The sequence below is a fragment of the Struthio camelus genome, chromosome 24 (genome assembly GCF_040807025.1).
Source record: "Struthio camelus isolate bStrCam1 chromosome 24, bStrCam1.hap1, whole genome shotgun sequence".
Lineage (NCBI taxonomy): Eukaryota > Metazoa > Chordata > Aves > Struthioniformes > Struthionidae > Struthio > Struthio camelus.
In genome coordinates, this window is record NC_090965.1 from 4,140,561 (window position 1) to 4,161,258 (window position 20,698).

The 20,698-nt window shown below is 55.0% G+C and overlaps 2 protein-coding genes across 4 annotated transcripts; one reads left to right on the forward strand and one right to left on the reverse strand.

Annotated features, from left to right (window-relative positions):
* Window positions 1-1,499: 1,499 nt before the first annotated feature.
* On the reverse strand, window positions 1,500-13,752 carry PSMA5 (proteasome 20S subunit alpha 5). The gene is made up of 9 exons (XM_068918494.1): window positions 13,597-13,752; window positions 12,235-12,301; window positions 9,696-9,822; window positions 8,369-8,436; window positions 7,471-7,578; window positions 7,310-7,368; window positions 6,215-6,317; window positions 4,940-5,026; window positions 1,500-1,774 (listed from the first exon to the last, which is right to left on the reverse strand). The coding sequence occupies exons 1-9, from the start codon at window positions 13,623-13,625 to the stop codon at window positions 1,697-1,699; spliced, it is 726 nt and encodes a 241-aa protein (XP_068774595.1). The 5' UTR covers window positions 13,626-13,752; the 3' UTR covers window positions 1,500-1,696.
* Window positions 13,753-14,168: 416 nt separating this feature from the next.
* SYPL2 (synaptophysin like 2) lies at window positions 14,169-20,194 on the forward strand. Of its 3 annotated transcripts, none has more exons than XM_068918493.1 (6): window positions 14,169-14,267; window positions 16,627-16,698; window positions 17,481-17,605; window positions 18,093-18,294; window positions 18,376-18,567; window positions 19,909-20,190. In XM_068918493.1, exons 1-6 carry the CDS (start codon window positions 14,256-14,258, stop codon window positions 20,035-20,037), a joined length of 732 nt encoding a protein of 243 aa, XP_068774594.1. In that variant the 5' UTR covers window positions 14,169-14,255; the 3' UTR covers window positions 20,038-20,190. The 3 variants fall into 3 exon arrangements, with proteins under 3 accessions (XP_068774594.1, XP_068774593.1, XP_068774592.1); XM_068918492.1 differs by having other exon boundaries at window positions 14,170-14,273; window positions 19,909-20,185; XM_068918491.1 differs by lacking the exon at window positions 14,169-14,267 and adding an exon at window positions 15,840-15,954 and having other exon boundaries at window positions 19,909-20,194.
* Window positions 20,195-20,698: the final 504 nt, after the last annotated feature.

Genomic DNA, 20,698 nt, shown 5'->3' on the forward strand with positions numbered 1-20,698 from the left:
CCCAAGTTCATCTAGGGATGAAGAGTAGCATAGAGAGACCAGGGGCAGTGGTTCAAAGGCCATGCAAGCGGAGTGAAAGTTGAAGGACTTGTTTTCCCACATTAAGGCTACAAAGAAGTCTCCCTGAAGGGCAAAGTCCACCAGCCACTTGTTTATTCTTCCACCTGCAGATATAGATGCTGTCTTCAACTAGTATCACAAGACCTCAGGCATCACCTGGCTCTCCAGCTTGTTTCATTTGAACTCGTACCAACGAGGGGGGAAAAAACCTCACAGCAGAAACTCGTAGGAGCAAAGGCTTCTGCTATTCTGAAAATAGATGTTGTCTAAGGACAGATCTTCCAGCCATGTAGATCTGGTTGCCTTTCCAGCATCTGAAGGCATTCAGCAACAGCAAGAGAAGAAAAAAAAACTAACAGGATCGGCGTTTTCCATCCTGCGAAATGGCCGCGAGATCAGTCGTGTCAGTTTGCTGCAACTGTTTGGCAAAGCCAAACAGCAGTGAAATGTCTGCTGGAGGTCGGCAGTCAATCCCGACCTCTGAATTGAGGGGAAAGTTAGTCATTTCAGTCAAATGTAATGCTGGAAGCATCCCCACTTATCAGGCGATCCCCACTCCCAGCAGCAGCACGGGATCTGCTTCTTTCACAGAAGTCAGCGCTGTTTTGTTCAGGATGAAATTTTACCTTCTCCAAATAGGGAAGAGAGCGGAGCAGCCTCGGGGAGACACAGCCTCTGCTGCCTACAAAGCCACAGAACTGCATAGTCAACGTGTTACCAGGAGCCTCCTAACAGCAGAGCTGGTTTTCCAGTCTCAGAAGCTGCACTGGCCACGCAGTCTTGATTTCGCAGGAAAGTACTTTGCTAAACTCTGCTTAGGCCAGACTATTTTCATCTCAGTAGCAATCTTTAATACTCAGATGCTATTTCAAGGACAAAGAGGTGCCTGCAGGGGGTAACTAGAAACAAAAGCCCCATTAAGTAGATGAGCAAAAGTTCGCTGGTCAGAATGAAAATACTCTCAAAATTCAGTGACACCTGCCCAGGTCAACGAGTAAGGGGTTGTCCTCTTAACCTCAGAGCTATTCCACGCTTGGGGAACTCTGCTGTATCACATAGTCATTGCATGTACTTCCAAACTCCCATTCAGAAGGGAGCACAAACACCAAGCCTGCTTTGGGTATGAGCAGACCTAAAAAGCCCATGTAAAATTATACATGGGAGGTCCTGATGTGATATAGCCTCATTCTCCACGAGAGGGAGACTTGCTACTGGCATAACCAGCAAGGGCTCCTGGAGCAGCCGCCGCGTCTGGAAGGCGGTTAGGAACAGCGCCGTCCAGAGAGCGATTCCCAGAGAACTCTGCAAGCCCGGCACGCGCTGCTTCGCCCTGCAGCGATGTCAACAGCAGATGTTGTCCTCACCTGCTCCTGGGTTTTGCTCTAAACGGTCGAGCACTTCCCCACCTCAGACCTCCATCCATTATGAGGAACCCAAGATAGAGTAACAAAATGATTTATTGTCATTTCCTCTTATTGTAGAGATCAGTTATGTACAGAAACTGTAAAAAAACCTTAAGAGCCTTCTAAGAAGAGCAAGTACAGATGCTGCTGGAAATAAAATCACAGGTACTGGAAGGAACCGAGAGTCAGTTCACTTTGATTGGGGAATGAGCCTTTGAGGGGGTCTCTCTTTTTCAAATATCCTTGATGACCTCTTCAAGCTCCTCTTTCGTATACATGTGGAACTTCATTCCCGGCTCCACTGTGGCAAGCTGAAAGAGAAAGAGCAAGGGGTTAAGCGTGCCTGCATATGTGAAGTGACAGCATGGGGCAGGGAACAGAGAGAAGCCACAGCAGACAGCAGCTGTTCCTTCTCAGCTGCTTGATCTGCCAGCCCAGCAAGATCATTCCACCCTGTAACATGCTCTTTGATTCCCCAAAATAGCTGGCTGCCACAGAAATAGCTTTTAATTGACTCAATCTCCTCATAGTAGCAGCAGCCGGGAACGTCTGTTGGGCTCAGGCTCCGCTTCTGCTTGCTGCGGGGAGAGACCCTGTTAATACTAGCTCTTCATCAAACACCTCTTGGAAGAGCGGTTCCTCTTGCTGCAGTTCAGGGTGGCCCCGCGCCTGCAGTGCTTGGTAGAAATATCTCTTTGCTCAGATTCAGGAGGCAACACTGAGGAGCCAGAAGGACCACTTCTCCTCCAGTAATGAAGGGTACAAGTCCTGGCCTGTTACACGCTTTAAGAGAACAAAGCAAAATACTCAAAAGGGGACTGTGGATTAGCTTTGGGAAACTGAGGCAGGGACAAAAAAAAATGCATGTGGCCATTTTGATCAACAAATACTGACAATAAGCAAGGCAGTCACCACAACGTACCTTGCAACTACCTGGTGTCCTATGCAAGCGGGTGTAAAGAAGTTCTCTTACAAGGCAAAGCCGAATGGACAGAGCTGGGGGACAAAATGCACTGCCCTGCCTCTTTGCCAGGAAGAGAGAGGGGCAGCGTCCAGGGCAGACAGCTGAAACATTTCACAGAGCAAGTACCAGAACAAGAGATACTTGAACAATTACAAGACCGGAAAAGGAATCCAAGTGGGACTTTTGTTTGCACCTTGTTCATGGCATGAAAGCCCAAGATAGCAGCAGGCAGGCAGACAAGCCAAAAGGTGCAGGAACTAGCCTGGATGCTGCAAACCTTGCTCACAGACACCCCCAGCACTGGGCATCTCCAGCCTCAAGGGATCAAAGCGTTTTGTTGCGATAAGCTGAACAAAGCTGCACACAGTCCTGGCAGATACCAGAGCTCTTCCCAGGCCTCTCAGCTTGCAAGGTGACCCACAGAATAGCAGGAGATGGTAGGATGTGCATCTGGGGCCAGAGGGGAGGGCAAGAGTAAGCCTTTTTCAAGGAGAGACATCCTGAACACCCACAGCCTGAGACCCCTTAAAAGCCCAGGATTTAGCTGGCCGTAGCTGGCATCTTCAGAAAAGTCAGACGCATTTAGAGATGTCAGTTTAGGCACCTCACATCATTTGTGCAAGTCTTGGCCTAAGATACTAGGCCCAAATGGACTTGACAGCCTTTAACGTGTATATACACAAGCATCAGGCCACCCAAAACAAAATATTCTGAGATAACAGCTATTCAGCTTTTACAGGTCAGCTTGATCCTGTGCATTACCTTCTCCTCATACACTTAACCTTTACTCAACTATTCCCTTACAGGCCAGGCTTAATGGGGAAGCAGTTAATTAAAAGTTGTATAAGGCTCCTGAAGTTTGCTGCTGAAGTATTTAATTCTTTTGTGACTGCATTTCCCCCCTTCTCTTTGCTGCTAAATGAAAAAAGCCATACAAGAGAGGTAGTGACTAGAGTAAATAAATTGGAGCGCTACATACTTCTAGAAGGCTAGAAAGCAAAGTAACTACTTCAGGTAAATATTTTCAAAGAGTAGGGTGGCTTGAGTCAATAGAGACCTTTTAATCCTCAGCACATTCTTCTCATACTTAACCCTGATATATGATTCCTCAATACATTCAGAGCTTTGCCAAGCACAGTTAAGCCCAGTTAAATGGGGACATGACATAAGGATACTGTACATGTTACTCTGCCTCAATTTCTTCACACTGTACTACAAATCTTCCAGAAGAGACCTTAAGCTGATCAAGAGAGAACTGATCTGTGTGTGATGGGAGTACATCTGTGGAAGCAGATTTCAGCAGGCTGGCATCGTTTCTGGAGAGAGCGTCTTGAGTTTTCAGCATTCTGTTCCTAGCTTGCTACTTCTTTCCCCACAAACGGAGCCAATTTGTCACATCAGAAAGGGTTTCCAGCAGCAGCATTTTTAATTAAAAGAAAAAAAGGGGGGGGGGAGGGGAGGCGTAGACTTTTAGACTGTTCAGGAAAAGGGTTTCCAGGCCTCAGAGGAAAGGAATGGGATGAGAACGAGGGAGAACAGCAGCTCAGGAGTCAGAATGACATGATTTGAAAAGGTCTAGTGTCTCATAACCTGCCAGAAATAGAAGCAAACACTATATGGCAGCTTGCTCATCTTCTATCCATTATCACTGAAAATTTGGAAGGCTTTCTACCTTTACTACCTAAAAAGGAGAGTTAAGAGTCTTAGGATCAAGGTTTGAGGGGACAGGTACTACTGTATGCTCATGGGAATCTCCTGAAGCACTGCACGCTTGGGCGAAGGTGAGCTTGGCAAGCCTTGCCACTCGTGGGCGAGAGCTGGAGGTTAGTGAAGCTTCCAGGAATGAATGTGTTTCACCAGGCTTCACCTCTGGTCCTTCTGTCCAACAGATTTTTGGCACTGATCCAAGACTGAATATAGTAAGCCCTGAAGCTATATAATTTTCATTCCTTCTAATATTACAAGTACTAGGGAAAAAAGAATGGCTAAACCCGGGGCGGGGGGGAGGCAATCCTGCTGGCACAACAGGTTCACCCTGGTTGACTGGGCCCAAGTAAGGCCAGCAGGGGCCCCACTCCCCCTGATCTCTGGCTCGTGTCTAGGGAGTCCTGCAAGAGTTATTCATGGCAGCACTCCTGGAATAGCTAAGCAAGTGGCCTCAGGTGTGCACCTCTAGGGCAAGTCAAAAGAAAGCAAGAACTTCAATTTTTCCAGTATGCCACACAGGACATGCACCACAAGAACATCTGCAGCCAGCCAGTCACTGGCTTGGGAAGTTCTGAACTAATCCACCAATTAATTCCTCATTCTAGAAGTACAGGAAACTCTTCTCTCCAAAAAGAAAGCAGACAACTTCCGATGTGATGTTTAAAAGGCAAGGCACTTACTGAGATGTTTGCTAGGCAGCCAGCAAGACTCGTACTGAGGAAGCAAAGAATACACGCAGTGGACACTTCTACATGCCAAGTGCCACATGCCACTATCGGACCCGCTGTAACAAAGTCACGGTTACCTCAATGTTGGTTGCATTCAGTTTCTCCTCCATAACTTGTTTTAGGATGACAAGGGAAGATTTGATTGCTTCTTTCAGCGTCATTGACTGTAAAACAAATAACTCATTAGCTTCATTGTTAATGCTCACACGAATACTTGTTTTGTTGTTACCCCTTTGATTCCAGAAGCGTGCTGCTCTCCCTCCTGCTCTTCTCAAATCCTTTAAGCTGTCATTGGCAGCAAATTTAAAAGCTTATCAAGTTCTCTACAGTATCAACAAGAGATCAAAGTGCGCTATTCAGGCCGGACAGCGACCATTGCAAGGATGGTGACTTTCTGCTTCTGTGTAACTTTTTACAAAGCTTAAGACCTGTTAATCTTGACCACACAAACCTTACTGCCAGGACCGGGATGTGAGGGTCTATTTCCCTTCACCAGTTACTGTCTGTCAAGCAGTCCCCCAGTAAGGTCCACTAAAAGCTCTGAAAAGCTGGACTCCTCCTGGCAGAAGTCTTCGTGCTTTAATAATGTAAATCCCTGCGTGACGAGGACCTAGAGCCAGAAGGCTGTGCAACATTCAAAGAGTGGCGATTGTTGTGTTTGCAATAACTTAGCCCTGGGAAGCAAGCCACAGAGCCCAGAATTCAGACAATTCTGCTGCTTAATAAATTAGGCTATTGAATCTTAGGCTGGAAGTCTTCAAGAGAAGCAACACCATCAATTTTGCTTTTCATTACAGTATTCGACTTCCTATGACACAAAACAGACAGTTTCCCCCCTTGTGGCGGGAAGAAAGTTCTTTTACTGAATATCAGATAGGATAACTACTCACAGCACAAAAGTGATTAACTTCCCTGACTTCACAGATCTGCAAGCATGGTGAAACAAAGCCACTTGCTTTAGTTCCATATACTTCAGGCTTCAGCCATACTGAGTGCTGGTGCTAACTGGCAGTGTTCATACAGTGATTCTTTTATTTATAGAGTACTTCCTGACATGGACTTAATTATCAGCCGCCAGAGGCAGATACTGGCATCTCAGGCACCAGTCTCATATTCCATGAAACTGTCTCAGCAGTTGCAGCCTAGTGGGAAGCTGCTAGTGGTACTCCTTATCGTAAAGATCCTCCACCAAACAACTAAACACCGACATCTAATCACTAGATCAAGGGCTGAGTCCAACCCCGAGAAGCTCAAATGATTTGTAAGACTTTTCTTTTCGGCAAGGAAACTAGCAGATCCCCGTAGTTAGTGCTCTGTGACTTGTGAGATGTAAAGCCCATTCCAACTTTTACCTTATGGTAAACCTCTTGCAGAGAGCTCTGTGCGCCTTCCGAGGCGGAGCCGATTGCTCTGGCATCACACTGAACAAACGTCCCTGATGGGTCCATGTGAAACCTGCCGAGAACATAAGCGAGAGAACGAATAGCAGGTGCACCCCCATCTCATGCTGTGATATTTCGAGGGCTTTCCAAAAGACCCACAGCACTCCCCACAGAGCTCAGTACACAGCTCGAAGCTGGGGAAGAACAAGGACTCCTCAGGAGCGACAGCTTGTCTGCCAGCACAGAGCAAAGCTTGGAGCAGCCGCTCGCTACTTAGCGCCTCCTTCAGTACGCACAGCGGCCTCAAGGGACCGCTGTGACTAGTGCGGCGGCAGCAGGTCTCTGCTCCTGGCATTTAGAGGAGGAGATCAAGATTTGAAGAGGGCCAAGACGTCAAAAGGCACCTGCAGACCCAAACTAGGCTTGTAAGTTAGAAGGAGAGCTGTACACTCTTGATGCTGCCCCGCCATACTCCTAACAGGAGCATTCTCTTTTATTTTTTTTTCCTTTAGAAAAACCCAGCAAGTTGTCACTACTATTCCTGGGAGGGAGACCACCGGGCAGACCTTATTGGGCTGCCTCTGGTGAGCCGTTTCCATCTCCAGGAGAGGCCGAGCGTTTGAAGCCCATGAGTTCAGGTTACAAGCACTCCACCACCTCCCCAAGGAATGTTACACCAGACTCCAGATATTATGTTACCAGTAGCTCTGCTAGTCCTTTGGAGAAAGGTAAGAATAAACTAGGGAGAATCAGAGCTTTAACTCCTCCTTCCTCCCCAGGAAACCACAAAGAAAAAAAAAGAGCAAGGATTCACTGAAGACCTGACGTTCTGTTCAGCCCTGAACAAACAGCAGTGCTCACACCACTGCAACCCGCAGCAACCTGTGCTTGGCAGAAAGGGTTTAAAAGCATCAACAGCCGTATTAGGTACATAGTGAGATAAACCTCAAGTATTTGGCTTATGTGAAAAAATCCCAGAATCAAGTTATTAAAAACTCCTGGGAAGTTTCAGTTAGAGGTCTTGCCCCTTTCCAGAGTTGGCCTGAATCAGAGGGCTGAACTTACAGCTGGGGTCCTTTCTCATCAACTCCTCCAAAAAGCAGCGCGACACCAAATGGACGAGACTGCAACAGAAACCAGCCAACAGGTTAGGCAAGACTGATGGCAAAGTCAGAGGAGAGACAGTAGCACATGCCCACAGCATCCCCAGCTCCACCGCTACGCACCATCGCGCCGGGGTCTGCGTCCTCCTCCCCAAACTGCAGGGCAAGGTTGGACACAGCCTGCGTCACGCTCTCCACTGTCATGGTTTCATTGTAGGTGAACCAGTGATTCTGCAGAAAAATAAAGACCGAAATTATTGCTGCGTTCCCAGAAGCTGACAACCCTGGATCAGACATTCACACGGCAGTCTAGAACGATGCCCCACGTAGCCACAAAGACAACTTCATTCCAGCCCCCTCCTCTGACAGGGCAGAGTCACAAGATGGAAGTGCTAGAAAGAGAGCAGAAGTGCAGAACAAGCTAAGAAACTTGGGCAGAGATCTCCCAGAAAAGCAACTGAGACAGCTAGGCCTTGGGATACCAACAAGGACAGTGCAAGGCTAGAGCACTTTATTGCAATGCCCCAGTATCCATTTCTGAAGGGATGGCATTATCTGATTCTCCAGAGCTAGGAAGAGCACTGACATGCGGGGAACCCCTCCCCCCCCCCAAGAAAAGTCTTTACTACACAGCAGTGATTTGTACCCAGGACCTTTGAATACCTGAGGCACAGAGTAATTTTAAGTGGCCAAAAATATTACCAAGTCAGTCTTTCAAGTTGGACATGCATGGTCTCACACGTTCATTGGCACACATCTGCTAGTCTTAAGAGACTACACCAGCACTGGAGAACGTGACATAAGATTCCCACCAAATGTTCACTACCAAAGAGAGAAACAAACATATGGGAGAATCCACTAGTTTGTTCTGCAAAAGCCCCATAAGGGAAGCTAGGCTCTTAGTGTGCCTCCCACTCCACACCGGCTCCTTTGCTATAAAGATCTTCCTGTGTCAGAGACTTCTGAGATGCCCCTGAGGCCCTGGTGCTATTGTTTTGAGAAGAGAAATGCCAAGTCTCACCTGAGTCTCCACTCTTGCTTTATCAATTAAAGTCTTTGCGTCAGCTATTAAGCCACTCATCGCACACCCTGGAACACAAAGAGGGAAATCACGAGTCATCCAATTGACTTTACTTGCACTGCACTCCCCTGGATTTCTCGAAACCCACGGTGAAATACAGAAGGCTTTAAGGCAGAGCAGGTCCCTGCGCAGGAGCGCACAGTAATGCAGAACGGCAGCTTGCTAGAAAGCAGGGAGCACGGGAACAAAATGGATTTACTGAAGAGCAAGAAGGCTTGGGCCAGCTCGAGCCGCGCCCGCTGGGGTGGACACACAGCTGAAGGACAGATACAGAACTGAGCTCTTCCAGTCATGCCTCCTACCCACCCCAAATCTGAGTCAGTTCAAGCAGACACATTTGAAGCCTTCCAGGAGAAGCTAATAGACAGAATGATGACCTGCTGGAAGTGGAACTTATTCATCCTGTCCTGTGGAGAGGGCCAGCTAACTCTTCGCTGGGGGCAATGCAGGAGGAGGTTTGAGAAAGGCCCTGCAGGAGCCTCCAGAACAGAGGAGGCCTAACAAAGCGAGGTAGCCAAGAGCTGTGTTGAACCAGCTGCCCAAGTTGTGGCTACACCCAAGCTGAGAGCAGCAATACTTGAGGGCCACTGACTGCAAGCAGGCAAAACCTGTACCTAGATGCTCCAGCCAGCACAAGCAGAAATGTTATTTCAGCCAGCTATACGCACACAGATGGATCTGTTCACCTGCTACATGAAGAGAAGTACTGTGTCAAAAGCACAGAGGAGGAAGAAATTAGACTCTTCAAGAGCTCTTAAGCTTCCGTGACCCATGCCATCACCATGAGTATTTTGGAGATCTCCTGCTTTTCAAGCTGACATATTTGGTAGCAAGCCCCTTCCTAGGCCCCCTCACGGTGCAGGAGGCTGCTGTGAGCAGGGGTACAGGCTAACATTAGTGCTCCAACAGAAACTGGCCTCAAGTCAAGCCTTTACATTGCAGTAATTCCCTGCCCTCCCAGATCTAAATTTGGGATGAGCTTTCATGAGGGAGGTCATACAAGGCAGGGGGGAGCTTCAGCTGCTTCTTCCTGCTCCTGTAACTATGTCCTGCTGGCCTGAAGCCTGGAAAACCAGTGACCAGAACCTGGTGCTCACTGGGAGGGTCGAGTGTTCCCACTCATCTCGGCAAGGCTGCCTACCAGAAAGGCTCGTCCTGAAATATAATTTCTGAAACTTTTGGGGCACCGAGTTTTATTACGTATATCCAGAACCTGAAGGACTCCTCTGGGGCCCTACAGGAGGGGCAACAGAAGCGCGCTTCTTACCTATGTGGGAATCTATTTCTACAATTTTCTCAATGCTGCTGGGCTCCATAAGCGGGGAGGTGATTCTCTTCTCCACAGCCAGGCAAACACCCTCCGAGGTCTGGATCCCAATGGCTGTGGAACCAAGCTAAGAACAACCACACAGTTACCACCACCACACCGGACCTAGGACATTAGTGCAGGCTTACCCATGGCAGCTAGCAGAAACAGAAGCTTAGTGTCACACCATTTACTTGTAGGTGCTTTGTTTTGGAGGCAGACGCTACAGCGTCATCCATATGAACCCACTCGGTATAAAACTATGTAGCTTTGCAAACCAAACTAAAAAGGTTAGAACTTCACCTAGGAAACTGGAAAGGTCAAACCATGCATCTTTCCTGATTAGTTCATCCGAACCCAGTAATGCTGCTGCAAATAATTAATCTCGTCCTTGGGCAACAACAACTTTTACAGCTTAAAGTCTTAGGAATTTAAAAGCCTTTGTGAATCTTCTTTGCGAGACAGAAATTAAATTTTAAAGCCAGAGACATGGACTTCACACAATGGCCATAATTCCGACTGTATCTGTACTTCTGGATTAGGCATTTTTCTTTCATTTAGCTCCTTTTCTTCCAAGTCTCTTCTCATCTGCAAAATTTACAGGTGAAGCAAGAGTGCTTTGCACACATAACACTTTTCAGGCAGCAAGAAACTACTTCAGAAGGGAGCTAAGGCTGCAGTAAGCTTTACCCTCATCTTACAGGTGTGGAAAAAAACGAGACGCCATCACAAACTGGCTAGGCCGTGAGTATATCAGAGGGGGGATCAGATCTCGAGGGTTCTTGGCAGTTAATGCGCCTTGCACCTAGCACCAGCAGCTTTTCCATGCTGGGGAATTTGCTGGTATAACTATACCAGATGCAGGGTAGAGATGCTCACTCTGGAATACCCAGGTCAGGTTACGTGAGTATAATTTTAGCGGTAAGCTTCCCAGTGTCGATACACCTGCAACTTTATCTCTGTCAGAGGCAGAGAAGAACCTCCCGGTTGCAGGTACGTGCAGTTTCCAGGCATTGCCCAACGGCTGCCACCCTTCAGGCACGCAGCTGAGCACAAGTCTTAGGTGAGGAAGGGATACTTGATGTCACTTCAGATGTCTGTTTGTTAATAAAGCTATCACACACGAATAAAAGCTCCTCCTAAGAACCTAACACACAGACACCACACTTAGGATGTCAGAAGAGCCACCTGAGTTGCGGCAGTTTCATATGTAAGCTTATCAACTGATCTGGAAAAAGAGCAAAGTCAGAAAGATTCCAGAAGATTTCTGCTCTAGAAGATGTATTTTATCAACAACACAATGGCATCATGACTGCATCCATTTAAGAGCTCTCACTTCACAATTCCTTAAAAAGCAAGATTTATTACTTTTTGACTCCTCATTTAAGCAATGCTTCAATGAACTTAACGTGTACGAGGAAGATAAGGCTAACAACCCTCCTCCCAGGCCAAACAGGCCCACTAAAAGCTTCTTTGCTTCATCATTTACATTAAAAGCCCCCAGAACACTTTTCCCCAAGTTTAAACTTGTTCCCAATCAATCTTCAAGTTCTCAGGGACAAGAACAACACTTATTTAAGAACGCTTAATGCCCCCCAAAAGGCCCATCAGTTCTGCAGATGTAGATTAGCTTGCTCATAGGCACGCTACCTCTCACCTTTACCATCAGGTTTTAAAATTCACTTGAGCAAAACGTGACCAACTCCAAGCTAAGAAAAGGAATGTCACGTTGGTAATAACAAGAGAAAAGCTGCTCTGTTTTTTTAAAGGGACTCCATAAAGCACAAGGACCAAGAGGCAGCACTCCATTACCTCAGGAAAGTTAGGAGAAAGCATAGCGCTTGTTTGCTGTTAGGGAAGTATTTATGGACATTTAAGTGTCACCCTACTGATGTCAACTTTTGTAGTTAAAGATTCACGGCATACAAACATTCAAAACCTCTAGCTTCAGCAATAGTTTTTAGTAGTTCTGATTTTGGGATTAGCATCTTTGGATTGCATTTGTTTTAGGAGTAGATTGGTGGGGGCAACGTTCCCCGGCTTCCTCCTCCTGAGCTGCAGTGTTTTTTAAATTCCTCAAGAACTATAATATAGAAGAATAGAGCTACAGGAAGCGTAGCAGCTGTATGGGAGAGATTAAACAACCCTTCTGCTAAAGACTGTACATAAAAGGAAGCAAAGAGCTGCCAAAAGTCACATACAAGAACAGCACCTATCAGAACAGGCAGCATCTCCCAACTCCTGCTCAGTGTTGCGTATTACCCTTGGAAGTTGGCCAAGTTCTGCTTTACTATAGAGAAAGACCAGAGCCCAAACTAACAGAATGTGCCTCTGTTGGATTTTGTTGCTTGCTTGTTTTCTACTGGCGGAGGGGAGCGTTTGCTATTTATTTCAGTGTCTCTGTCCAAATTTAGGCTCCTCGTTTGCGAGGGTTCTCAAGATCACAGTTCAGCACCCAGGTAGAGTTGATACGGTTGTAGCATGAGAGAGCTCACGGTACCTTAATGGCCTCAATGGCATACTCCACTTGGAAGAGCCTCCCCTCCGGAGAAAAGGTGTTCACACCCCTGCAAGAACAACATCAGAGATGGCATTAAGAGGCGGGAAACTGCAGGCCGTCAGGAAACGCAGTTCCTCGAGGGTTCATGAGCGATGAGGGTACAGGTCAGGCCGGCTAGGAGGAGGTAACACAGGAGCAACACATTTCAGCAGCTGGAATACTTTATCGCTTCATACTCCTCACCCCAGCAGCCTGTCACCCTGATGGCAGAGGCTCATTGGCAAGGTCTGGAGCCAGGATACTTAGAGAGAAACAGGAAAGAAATTCCAGCAGATCTAATCACAGGTCAGAAGGAAGTTTAATCTAGTGAAATACTTTACGTTGTGGAAGCTGGAAGTAAACTGTCTTTGGAGTCCAAGCAGCATGCTTTCTTTCAGCTCCGGGAGACAGCAGCCTTCTGCTTAGCCCAAACAAAGATCCATTCCCTTCTTCGGGCATCCCATTGCTGCTCTCCCCAGATGCTAACCCGACCTGACTTTTAATGCCCTTCCGATTATATTGGATAAGGATGGAGATAATGATGCAACACTGGCCATCTGTGTACCAGCAGGCCTCAGCCAAACACATTTTGCTGGTAAGCAAGAACAACAGCGCGGCCAACAAGTCCGTCCACACGCAGAACGTTTCCAGAGGTTTCCTAACGTTCAGCTCCTTCCTCGCCTTACGAGCAAGTTACTAAGATAAGGTACAGCCTTACGAAATCACTGCCTGCGGGTAACACCGCTCAAGTCAGAACTTCCACTGGTTGGCCCTGATCCTGGTGTAACCAGAGCGCACCCCCCCCGCCACACCAGGGCCCCGAAATCCTTTCGGCTCGCTGCTAAGAAGGCAGAAACCGGGAGCTCTCTAGCAGCATGAGAGGCAGCCAAGGGCCGCCCTTGAACCCGGCGGAGCAGGGCTCTCTGGAAACGGAAAAAAAGCCCACATTAAAACAAAAATAAATAAAAGAAAGGAGGCGCGAGAGGAAGGAGGGAAGAGAAGGAGCGCGGATCGGGCGAAGAGACGAGAGCCGGGGCCGGCTCGGGGGCAGCGGCCGCAGGCGCGGGCGGCCGGGCAGGGCCGGCGCGGCCCAGGCGTGAGCCAGCAGGGCCGCGCTGGCCCCGCCGCTGGCGGGCTCGGGCCGGGCCGGGGCCCCGCCAGGCCCGGGGGCAGCGAGGCGGCGGCGGGGACGGGGCCGGGGCCCGGCTCGGCCCGTCGCCATGGAGACGGCGCGGGCGGGAGCAGGCCCGTGACTCAGCCGCAGGCCGCGGCCGCCCGGGGAGGCGGGAGGCGGCGGGGGGGGGGGGGGCGGCGGGCACTCACCGGTCGTACTCGGAGCGCGTGAGGAACATGGCGGCGGCGGCGGCGGGAGCGGGGCCGGGCGCGGCGGGCGGCTGGTGCGGGCGCAGGCCGGAGCGCCGCTCTCCCCTCGCCGGGCTGCCCACCACTTCCTGCCGGCGCCCGCCACCGCGCAGGCGCCGCCCCGCCCCGCCGGCCCGCTTCCGCTCGCCTCGCCGCCCCATTGGGCCGTCCTGGTGGGCGGACCCCGCGCCGCGCTCGGGGGCGGGGCAAGAGCGGCCGCCAGCGGGGATTGGTCGAGGCGCTCCAGAGGGGCGGGACGGGGACGGTGCAGGGGGCGGGGCCAGGACTAGGGGCGGGGCCAGGGAGACTGGGGGAGGTGCGAGGGCAGAACGGGGGCGGGGCGAGTCTCACCCAGAGGGGGAGGGGCCGGTGCAGCAGCGGGAGGGGCGGGGCCTGCGGAGTGGGGGAGGGGCGGAGAAGTGCAGAAGGGGGTGGGGCAGGGTGGGGGAGGGGCAGGGTGACCCCCCCGCCCCCCGGGGTGCGGCTGCCACCCCCGGCCACCCCCCTCTGCCCCCACCCTGCCCTTCCGCTTCCCCTACGGCGCTTCCTGCCCCAGGCGCTGCCGGTGTCACCCGCTCGGTGTCACCCGCCGAGGGACAGAGCGAGGGACCGAGAGGCTAATGGAGAGACGGGTGATGGTGGGTGGAGGGGAGGGTGGACAGGGGGAGCATGGAGGGGCAGCAGGACGGAGAGATGGATGGATGGGCTGACGGGCTGGCGGAGCGAGACGTGGACAGATGGGTGGACGGACAGATGGACAGATGGATGAATGGATGGATGGGCAGATGAACAGATGGAAGGATGGATGGACGGACATAGAGACAGATGGAGAGACGGATGGATGGTTGGATGGATGGATGGATGGATGGACGGAAGGAGAGATGGATGGACAGATGGACGGATGGATGGACAGATGGAAGGATGGATGGACGGGCATAGAGACAGATGGAGAGACGGATGGATGGTTGGATGGATGGATGGATGGATGGACAGATGGAAGGATGGATGGATGGATGGAGAGACAGATGGAGAGAAGGATGGATGGTTAGATGGATGGATGGATGGACGGACGGAGGAATGGACAGATGGATGGATGGACAGATGGAAGGATGGATGGACGGATGGATGGATGCATGGAGGGATGGAAGGATGGATGGATGGAGAGATGGACAGATGGAAGGATGGATGGACGGATGGAAGGATGGACGGATGGACGGATGGATGGATGGATGGAGGGATGGAAGGATGGATGGACGGACAGATGGAAGGATGGTTGGACAAATGGACGGATGGATGGACAGATGGAAGGATGGATGGATGGATGGAGAGACAGATGGAGAGACGGATGGATGGTTGGATGGATGGATGGATGGATGGACGGAAGGAGAGATGGATGGATGGACAGATGGAAGGATGGATGGACGGATGGAGAGACAGATGGAGAGACGGATGGATGGTTAGATGGATGGATGGATGGACGGACGGAGGAATGGACAGATGGATGGATGGACAGATGGAAGGATGGATGGACGGATGGATGGATGCATGGAGGGATGGAAGGATGGATGGATGGACAGATGGATGGATGGACAGATGGAAGGATGGATGGACGGATGGATGGAGGGATGGAAGGATGGATGGATGGAGAGATGGACAGACGGACAGATGGATGGATGGACAGATGGAAGGATGGATGGACGGATGGATGGAAGGATGGATGGATGGACAGATGGATGGATGGACAGATGGAAGGATGGATGGACGGATGGATGGATGCATGGAGGGATGGAAGGATGGATGGATGGAGAGATGGACAGATGGAAGGATGGATGGACAGATGGAAGGATGGACGGACGGACGGATGGATGGATGGAGGGATGGAAGGATGGATGGATGGACAGGCGGACGGACAGACGGACGGATGGACAGCCGCACGGAGAGATGGGCAGATAGACAGATGGAGTGAGAAACGGGCGGGCGGCTGGACGGCGCGGCGCGGGGGCCGCCCGAAGCCGCCGCGCTGCGGCCGGGCCGGGCCGGGGGGCGGGGCCGGGGGCGGGGCCGGGCCGGGGTGCCCCGGGGGGGCGGGCCGGGGGCCGTCCCGGCGGGGGCCGGGGCCCAGGCGGGGCGGGGCGGGGCGGCGCGGGCGGCCCTGCCCGGGGCCGCGGGGGCTCCCGGCGGCGGCGCCGGGGCGGCTCGGACAGCGGCGCGGCCGCAGCGGGCGGCGGAGGCAGCCCCGACGGCGCCCACGGCCCCCCCGGCCCGGCCATGTCGGAGCCCGGCGCCCCCGCGGCCGGCGACAAAACGCCCCGGCTCCAGGTAGGGTCCCGCTGCGCCCCCCGGGGCAGCCCCCGGTGGCCTGGGGCAGCCCCCCCGCTGCGGCCCCCCGCTGCAGCCCCCCCGGTGCCACCCCCCCATTGCAAGCCCCCGGTGCAGCCCCCCGGTGCAGCCCCCCGGTGCCACCCTCGGTGCGACCCCTCGGTGCAGCCCCCGGTGCCACCGCCAGTGCAGCCCCCCAGTGCCACCCCCTGCTGCAGCCCCCCAGTGCCACCCCCATTGCAGCCCCCCAGTGCAGCCCCCCAGTACCACCCCGTTGCAGCCCCCCAGTGCAGCCCCTCTCTGCAGCCCCCCCAGTGCAGCTCCCCAGTGCCACCCCGTTGCAGCCCCCCAGTGCAACCCCCCGTTGCACCCCCCCCAGTGCAACCCCCTGCTGCAGCCCCCCGGTGCCACCGCCAGTGCAGCCCCCCAGTGCCACCCCCTGCTGCAGCCCCCCAGTACCACCCCCATTGCAGCCCCCCAGTGCAGCCCCCCAGTACCACCCCGTTGCAGCCCCCCAGTGCAGCCCCTCTCTGCAGCCCCCCCAGTGCAGCTCCCCAGTGCCACCCCGTTGCAGCCCCCCAGTGCAACCCCCCGTTGCACCCCCCCCAGTGCAACCCCCTGCTGCAGCCCCCCGGTGCCACCCCCGGCGCTCACGGCCGCTCTCCCCCGCAGGACCGCGTCCTGGGCGGGATGCGCTGGGGCCGCCTCCAGGAGCCCCTGGGCTTCATCAAAGTGCTGCAGTGGGTGAGTCCCCCCGGGTCCCCGTCCCCGTCCCGTGGGAGCCCCTCGGGCGCAGCCCCTTGCCCGGCACCCCAGGGTGGCGGCGCTTCCCCCCCAGCCGGGCTCCAGCGTTGCGCGGTTTCGGGGTCACCCGTCCTTTTCCCAAGACCTGCAACAGCCCCCAGGGACGAGGGGACCCGCCGGGTGCCAGCAGCGCTGGGTGGGGGGCACCCCGGGGGGGCACGTCCCGGCGAGGCCGGGCGTGGGGCCGCCCGGACGCCTGGGTCCGGCCGCGCGGCCCTCCCCGGTGACCTTGAGCAGGTGGCTTTGCCCGGCCACGCCGGAGGGGACGGTGACGTCGAGGTGCCGCGGTGGCCGCGGGCTTCGGCGGTGCCACGGGGGGTTCCCGCGCCTGGGATGGGGGGGGCAGCGATGGGGGAAGCCGGGCGCCCCGGGGGCGCGATGGATGGTTGCCGGATTATATTTCGGGGCAGCGGGTGCGTCCCTGGGGTGGCAGCGGCGGCGTGCTGGAAAACTCCGGCGGGGAGCGCCAGGGACGGGGTGGGGGGGGCGGCAAGGGAGGCTCCTCGCCGCTTCCCGCGCCGAGGGGCCCGGCGGGAACCGTAAAAAATCGCAGCGGGGGCCGCGGGGCGGGCGACCGCCGCCCCCGCCTCGGCCTCTCCGGGAGCTGGCGCGCCGCGGCCGACAGCTGCGGGGTGGCAGCCCGCCGCCGCCGCCGCCGTGACTCAGCGCCGCCGGCCTCGGCGGCCAAATCCTGCGCCCGACGCGCCGTCGCTCTCTCCCAGCTTTTCGCCATCTTCGCCTTCGGGGCCTGCGGCTCCTTCAGCGGCGAGAGCGGGGCCACGGTGAAGTGCAACGGCGAAACCAAAGAGATGAGCGCTATTTCGGTGCAGTTCGGGTATCCTTTCCGGTAAGGGCACGGGGACGGGCCCCGGTGTCCTGCGCGAGCACCCGCTGCTCCGACGCCGGCCGGGACCCCTGGGGACGCCGGCCTCGTCCCCCCCCCCCCGGCGTTGCGGCCGCGCTCCCGGAGTGCGTGGAGGCACCGCGGAGGAGGGAGCGTGCCGGCGTGCGCGCGGGGCGGTTTTGGGTGGATATAGGTTTTGGTGCATTTCGGGTGGATCCAGGATTCGGCGCGTTTTGGGTGGATACGGGCTTTTTTTCTCCTCTCTCCCTTGCCCTCACCCGCAGCCGGGCGATAGAGATTTTAATAGGGGCAGGATGCTCCAGCGCCGTCCTGCTCTGCCGGGTCGTTTCGGGGAGCCGGGAGCATCGCGTGGACCCGCTCCGGCCGGCCGCTCGCCTCGCGGCGCGCGCGCGCCGAGGCTGCGAGGAGCCTCGCGAGCCGGAGGGCGGCAGCGGGCGGCCGGCCGGCATCGCTCTGCCGCTGCGCCCAGGTTGTACCAGGTGCCCTTCGAGATGCCGGACTGCGAGGGCGCCGGCGAGAGCCAGACCCTGCACCTCGTCGGCGACTTCTCGGCGCCCGCCGAGTTTTTCGTGACCCTGGGGGTCTTCTCCTTCCTCTACGCCATGGCGGCTCTGGTGCTTTACCTGCGCTTTCATTCCCTCTACGGCGAAAATAAGAAGCTGCCCTTCGCGGTAAGGTGGCGCCGAGCCCGATCCCGCCGCGCGGCCCCGGCGGGCCGGCGACGGCGCTCAGCTCCTGCTCGTCCCCGGCAGGATTTCTGCGCGACCGTCTCCTTCGCCTTCTTCTGGCTGGTGGCGGCGGCGGCGTGGGGCAAGGGGCTCAGCGACGTCAAGGGGGCCACGCGGCCCGCCAGCCTCATCGCCGCCATGAGCGTGTGCCAGGGCCAGGAGGCGGTGTGCAACGCGGGCGCCACGCCGGCCATGGGGCTGGCCAACATCTCCGTGGTGAGAGGGGGCGGCGCGAGCCGGGGAGGGGGGCGAAGCCTCGGGCGGCTGCACGCACGCGTGTGCAGGCACATGTGAGCACACGCGCATGCATAAGTTCGCCCATGCACGTATACGCCCATGCACGTCTATAGCCATGCACATATATAGCCATGCACGTATATGCCCATGCACATATATGCCCATGCACGTCTATACCCATGCATGTCTATAACCGTGCACATATATGCCCATGCACGTCTATAACCATGCACGTCTATAACCATGCACGTCTATGCCCATGCACGTCTATACCCATGCACATATATAGCCATGCACATATATAGCCATGCACGTATATAGCCATGCATGTCTATAGCCATGCACGTATATACTCATGCACATATATACTCATGCACATATATGCCCATGCACGTCTATACCCATGCACGTCTATACCCATGCACGTCTATAGCCATGCACGTCTATACCCATGCACATATATAGCCATGCACGTATATAGCCATGCATGTATATAGCCATGCATGTCTATAGCCATGCATGTATATACTCATGCACATATATACTCATGCACATATATGCCCATGCACGTCTATACCCATGCACATATAGTCATGCACGTCTATAGCCATGCACGTCTATAGCCATGCACGTATATAGTCATGCACATATATGCCCATGCACGTATATACTCATGCACATATATACTCATGCACATATATGCCCATGCACGTATATAGCCATGCACGTATATGCCCATGCACGTATATGCCCATGCACGTATATAGCCATGCATGTCTATACCCATGCATGTCTATACCCATGTGCGCAGGCACATACATTAATTTATTTGCTGGGGGAGGGAGAGCGAGCGAGCTGCGGACGGCTCTGAGGGGCTGAGCTGGCACGAAGGGGCGCCCGCGCGCGCGCCAGCAGACGTGGGTGAAGGCGCGCCCACGCGTGCCCCACACGCCGTGCCTGCCCCGGGCGGACGCACAGGCAGGCAGGGGCGCGCGCGCCCGCGGCCGTGCACGTTGCGGGTGCACCCACGTGCAGGCCCGCCCACGCACACGCATGCAGGCGCCCACGTGCGTGCCCGCATGCGCACGGGCGCGCGCCCGCACACGCGTGCCCGCAGGCGCCCCCCCCCCCCCCAGCACCCACGTGCCCGCAGGATTTCTGATCGCAGCCGGGAGAGGGCGGTGGAAACCCGCGCGCTCGCGCCGCAGCCCGTCGCCCGGCCCCCACCGGCAGGGAGAAGCCCCCTGCCCACCCCCAAACCCCTGCTGTGAGCCGGGGCCGCCGTGGGGCTCACGCCGCTCTCCCCTCTCTCCCTTGCAGCTCTTCGGCTTCATCAATTTTATCCTGTGGGCCGGGAACTGCTGGTTCGTGTTTAAGGAAACGGCGTGGCACGGGCAGGCCGCCCCCCGCGACAGCGCGGCCGAGCAGGGCGCCATCGACAAGCAGTAGCCCCCGGCCGCCCACCTGCCCCCCTGCCACCCCCCCTTATCGTATACGCACGGGCACGATTTCGGACTGCCCCCCCCCCCGGCGCCGGGCTGCGATGGGGCCGCGGGGGTCCGGCCGTGCCCCAGGGCCGCGCGCCGGCCGCCAGCCCGGGCACGGGGCGTCGCTGGCCCGGCCGCGCGGGGCGGGGGGACGGGGTGGGGGGGGGGGATGGCTGCTATAGGGGAACGCGTAGCCCTGGGCATGGGGCGCTGCGTGGGGGGGCGCGAACCGCTGCTGTCCGGCTCTGTATAGGGGATGTGTATCACCCTGGGTGTCCGCTTCTGTATAGGAGCCTTATAAAACTCCTGGGTATCCGGCTCTGTATAGGGGCTATATGTAACCCCTGGGTGGCCTGCTCCGTATAGGGGGATATAACACCCACGTGCCCAGCTCTATATAAGGGTATATATAACCCCTACTGCCCAGCTCTCTATAGAGATAGGTATAGCCCCTGAGGGCCCAGCCCTGCGGAGGGGTGTGTATAGCCCCTGGGCGACTGCCTCTGTATAGGGGCATATGACACCTTCATGTCCAGCTCTGCCTAGAGGGAGATATAAGCCCTGTAAGGGTCCAGCTATATATAGGGGGTATATATAGGGGGTATGTATAAGCCCTATAAAGG

What these genes read in the sequence shown, in the direction of transcription:
- PSMA5 (XM_068918494.1), bottom strand. Translation starts at nt 13,625, where the DNA reads ATGTTCCTCACGCGCTCCGAGTACGACCG. An exon ending in ACGCGCTCCGAGTACGACCG is followed by an intron (nt 12,302 to 13,596) that starts GTGAGTGCCCGC and finishes TTGTTCTTGCAG; the next exon opens with GGGTGTGAACACCTTTTCTC. An exon ending in ACGCAGACCCCGGCGCGATG is followed by an intron (nt 7,369 to 7,470) that starts GTGCGTAGCGGT and finishes TTTCTGTTGCAG; the next exon opens with TCTCGTCCATTTGGTGTCGC.
- SYPL2 (XM_068918491.1), top strand. Translation starts at nt 15,904, where the DNA reads ATGTCGGAGCCCGGCGCCCCCGCGGCCGGCGACAAAACGCCCCGGCTC. An exon ending in ATAAGAAGCTGCCCTTCGCG is followed by an intron (nt 18,295 to 18,375) that starts GTAAGGTGGCGC and finishes CGTCCCCGGCAG; the next exon opens with GATTTCTGCGCGACCGTCTC. An exon ending in GGCTGGCCAACATCTCCGTG is followed by an intron (nt 18,568 to 19,908) that starts GTGAGAGGGGGC and finishes TCTCCCTTGCAG; the next exon opens with CTCTTCGGCTTCATCAATTT.